The sequence below is a fragment of the Penaeus monodon genome, chromosome 10, assembly GCF_015228065.2.
Source record: "Penaeus monodon isolate SGIC_2016 chromosome 10, NSTDA_Pmon_1, whole genome shotgun sequence".
Classification (NCBI taxonomy): Eukaryota; Metazoa; Arthropoda; class Malacostraca; order Decapoda; family Penaeidae; genus Penaeus; species Penaeus monodon.
The window spans coordinates 42,889,841-42,894,840 of record NC_051395.1 but is presented as its reverse complement, the minus strand read 5'-3'; the positions used below and the strand labels follow the sequence as shown (position 1 = coordinate 42,894,840).

Here is a 5,000-nt window from a genome sequence, read left to right as displayed (position 1 = left end):
ACCTTGAAATTTCTCTTTATTTGGATGAAAAGAGAAATCGTAATTCCTAAAAGACACTGACATGCAATATATAAACAGGCTAAAAAGAACACTAGAGGTTGTCTGTGCATTAAATCTTTCATTTCTAAGACGAAGAGTAATTCACCGCTAACTGCCATCAAAAATGTGTTATATTTTTTCTTAAGAATTGTCCAAGAAGAAATAGACATCAGCTTTTTCATTCTTCCTTTCTTTTGTCACATTTCGAAATATATATATATATTTTTTTTTTTTCTCTCTCTCGTTTGTTTCCTTTGACATTTCTCTTTTATTGTTGTTGTTGTTTTTAACACTTTCCTTTCCTTCATGGGATAATGACCCAGAGACCTATTCTCTCTCTCTCTCTCTCTCTCTCTCTCTCTCTCTCTCTCTCTCTCTCTCTCTCTCTCTCTCTCTCTCTCTCTCTCTCTCTCTCTCTCTCTCTCTCTCTCTCTCTCTCTCTCTCTCTCTCTCTCTCTCTATTGCCCCATTTTCATTTTTTTCTTTTCTTTTCTCTTTTTCTCTAACATTCTCACAAACATCTTTTCTTTTCCCTTTTCCTCTTCTTCTAACACTTTTCTTTAACTGTTCCTTCTTTCTTCTCACAATCTTCCTCTTCCTCTTCTTCTAATCTTTTTCTTCTTTTTCTATTCTCCTTCTTTCTTCTCACTAACTCCCCCTCTTCCTCTCCTCCATCTTTAATTCCCTCTTCTCTTTATCTTCATCTTCTTCTCCTCTTTCTTCTACCTCCCCCCCTCACTTTCTTCTCTTTCTCATATTCTACATCTTCCGTTTTTTTAATTCCTCTGCTCTTCTCTTTTCACCCACGATAAAAGGCCTCCTCCCAGCGGACCGTCATGGACCTTGCAACTGCTCTCGTGCTTCCTGCTGGCTGCAAGTGCCTCGACCTTCAACATCCAAGCCGACAGCGCCGTTGTGATCAAGGGAGAAGCAGGGTCCAAGTTTGGCTTCGATGTCGCTCTCTGGACGCAACAGAAGGGGAATAAGTGAGACAGGGAGGGAAGGGGGCATTTCGCTGTGTTGTTTGTTTGTTGTTGTGTTTGTGTTTGTTTGTTGATTTGTGAGGGGGGAAAGGGAGGGGGGGGCATTTCCCTGTGTTGTTTGTTGCTGTAGTGTTTGTTAGTGAGAGGGGGAAGGGGGCATTTCGCTGTGTTGTTGTTTTTGTTGTTGTGTTTGTGTTTGTGTGTTTGTTTGTGAGAGGGCGAAAGAGGGGGGGGGCATTTCACTGTGTTGTTTGTTTGTTTGTTTTGTGAAAGGGGGAAAGGGGCCATTTCGCTGCGTTGTTTGTTTGTTTGTTGTTGCTGTTATGTTTTTTTGTTTATTTGTTTTATGAAAGGGGGCACTTCGCTGTGTTGTTTGTTGCTGTTGTTTGCATTTGTTGATAGATAAGTACGTAGGTAAAGAGGCTGAATAGGTCGTTGGTAGATAAACAGAAAGATTATTAGGTTGTTTGATATAGATACATGGAATGCTTGACTGGTTGATATAGTTAGATAGATAGATAGATAGACTGGTTGGCTGATATAGATAGGTAGGTAGATAGATTAAGTGATTGGTTCATATAGATAGATTGTTAGACTGATTGATAGATTGATTGATTGATATAGATAGAAAAATTTAATTATTGATAGATAAATAGATTTAATAACTGATAGACAGATAAATGATTGATAGGCAGATAGATAGACTGATTGATTGATTGATATAACTATATAGAATAATATATAGATAGACAGAGATACAGTTAGAGAGATATATAGACAGATAGATAAATATACAGGTAGATTAATAGGAAGATAAATAGAGTGACTAACAGATAGAGATATGCTTAAAGAAAAAAATACCCCCCCCCCCAGCCCTTTCTTTGACATTACGAAAAAATACGAAAACAGATTCTATGATATATTTCTCTTTCATTATATATTCTCCAAACACTTTTTGCGAAAATAGGTTATATTCAGACTGTGTTTTTCTCCTTTTTTCTTAATTTTTGAAATCAGGTTGGTTATCGGGGCACCTGATGACCTCGCAGACGAAGGTCAAAGGAAAGGTCATGTCAGGTCAGGTCGGGTCTTCATCTTCCAGCAAGAGGAGAGTTCAGTAAAGACGCTGAAGAACATTACTTTATTCCAGGTAAGTGGAAATGTTCGTAGTAGTGGAAGTGGAAGTATTTGTAGTGTAAGTGGAAGTGTTCGTTTGTAGTGTAAGTGGAAGTGTTCGTTAGTAGTGGAAGTGGAAGTGTTCGTTAGTAGTATAAGTGGTAAAAGTTCTTAAGTAGCATAGAGGGGGGAGGGCGGTCATAAGAGTAAGTAGTGTAAAGGGGGTAAGGGGGGGGGATTCGTAAGTTATGTAGGTGGGAAAGCTCGTAAGTAGTATAAAGAGATGGGAATGTTTGTAGTAGTGTAAGTGGGAATGTTCGTATGAATTGTAAGTAGCAAAGTAGTATAAAGAAGGGGAATGGGATTCATAAGTTATGTAAATTGGAATGTGAAAGGGGAAAATTCGCAGCTAAAGACAGACAGAAAGACAGAAAGACAGACAGAGAGACAGAAAGACAGAAAGACAGAGAGAGAGAGAGAGAAAGAGAGAGAGAGAGAGAGAGAGAGAGAGAGAGAGAGAGAGAGAGAGAATTTGATGATTTGAAACTTATTACAACAGTGCCATCCTGCAAAAAGCCAGGGTGAGATACCAAAGTATCTATCCAACTGGCTGTCCTTCTATTTGTGCAGAGGGCAATTAGTCAAACATTATTGTTATATACATGCCTGAAGGGCTGCGCTATTATCAATGTGTAAAGATATCATTTGGCTGGTAAAAAAAAAACTTTTTTTTATCACTAACCATATCAAAGACAAGACCAGTGTCTATAATAAAGTTAATATAATCATCAAGTGCTAATCTGTGAACAGTACTATTTGATCGATATGATGCAGTTTTTATGCAAACAGAGTAAGTAATGGATAAGATTATGCGACTTGGGCGCCTTGCAAAGTTTGCAGTGATGATATGAAACTGGCTTTGCCTCCAAAACTACATCCTGTATATATTGTATAGTGTACTGATATCCTATGAGTAGCCTAGTCAAACTAACCTGCTGTCTCCGAGATAGTCTATGATAGACTTTATAGGGTTTGTCTATATCTGATGTCCCAGCAATACTCTCGTAACGCCAAATAGTACCATGTCCGTCTTTTTCATCTTCTCTGTGGTCTATACCTGACCCTCATAATCTCGAAGATCATCAGTTGTGCCTGTCCAGTTGGAAATATACACACTTTCTTCAAAAACTATATCAGGAATTAGTACACCAATCCCTGCTGCTCCATGAGGACCAATGGAGGCATCACAGTAGACTGCAAGTGGGGGCGAACAATGAGGGGGATGTAGTATGTCATCTATATATTTCAAATAATGGGCTTTTAGTTCCGTTTTTGAGGCAATGGATTTGGGCCCTGTTAGTTTATCAATATAAGCATGCACATGAGTTCTGTGCCAAGGAGCAGTAAGTACTGTTTCTGGAATGTTAATAGTTTCGTTGTTCCATATATTGAAGAACATAATAGTATGAGCAGTTTTAGTTTTCCATTCTAAGTTGGGCTGTATGAAATTGGAGCATCGAGGTCGGGTATGCCTAATTCTATAGTTTATCACGTTTGAGAGAATATTGGAGATTTGTGGTCTGAGTAGAATCTGCAGGAGTCTGATGCCAAGTATAGTGTTAACTCGGATGACACGACTGTGAATAGAGGGGAGGTCTAGCTCTTTCCTCGTAACGAGAACTTTGGCAGTCATTGGGCATCCAAGTATAATTCTCATGGCCTTGTTCTGTAAAACTTCAAGGGGTTTGAGGGACTCGGTGGCAGCATACTAAGAACTGGGCTTGCATAGTCTATCATGGACCTAACAAGGGAGATATACATCAACCTTAGGACTCTCAGGGAGGTACCTACATATCTGTTACTTATGTACTGCAATGGTCTTAAACGTTCAAGGCAACGTTCCTTGATGTTTTGAACAATATCCTTGGTAAAGCGAGAGCTGAGGGACATGAGGTGGGGAGCAGTCACCATAATACCAAGATATGTATAGGTGTCAGTTCTTGCAATAGTTTCTCCACCTAACCTTGGAATGAAGTAGTTAAAGATTCGATACTGGTATAGACGAGAAGCCCTTTTGTAACCCCGTAAAAGGGAATTCCCATCAATACCGAAAAGATGTCATCAGCATAGAATGTGATGCTGCATAGTTTTCCTAATATATTTATGCAAAGAGAGTGCATAAGTATATCAAACAGTGTAGGGGACAATACTCCCCTTGTAGAGTGCCTAATTCTAATTCGCCATAAGCACTGTAGGTGCCTTGGTACCACACTTTTGCTCTTCTCAAAGATAGATAATCCTTAATCCATAGCAGAAGCTTGCCCTTAACTCCTAAGAGTGAAGAGAGAGAGAGAGAGAGAGAGAGAGAGAGAGAGAGAGAGAAAGAGAGAGAGAGACAGAGACAGAAACAGAAACAGACAGGATAGACAGGCAGACAGTCAGAGATAGAGAGAAACAGAAACAAACAGAAGCAGAATCCCCAAAAAACACAGACAGAGAGACCGATAGAAACAGAAACAGACAGACGGAATAGGATTCCAGTCATTTATTTTCCAGATCCCGAATCGGTGGACATGAAATATGGCGTCGGGTTTGGGACCAAGATTGCAGCGGGTGTGACAGATAGCGGCCCTCTGTTGGTTGGTGTTTTTGTTCTGTTTCATTTTCATTTAATTGAGAGAGAGCGAGAGAGAGAGAGAGAGAGAGAGAAAGAGAAAGAAAGAGAGAGCGATAGAGGGAGGGAGAGAGAAAGAAGGAGGGAGGGAAGGAGGGAGGGAGTAAAGTGAGAGAGAGAGAGGGTGGAGAGTGATGGGGAGAGAGAGAGAGAGAGAGAGAGAGAGAGAGAGAGAGAGAGAGAGAGAG

General features: G+C 40.0%; 1 protein-coding gene across 1 annotated transcript in view; it reads left to right on the top strand.

Annotated features, from left to right (window-relative positions):
- LOC119577652 overlaps window positions 1-5,000 on the top strand; it is a 6,790-nt gene that overhangs the window by 863 nt on the left and 927 nt on the right. The window contains exons 2-3 of the mRNA XM_037925213.1: window positions 855-1,025; window positions 2,040-2,172. Of these exons, the coding sequence (XP_037781141.1) occupies window positions 855-1,025; window positions 2,040-2,172 (304 nt within the window). The remainder of the gene's footprint in view (window positions 1-854; window positions 1,026-2,039; window positions 2,173-5,000) is intronic.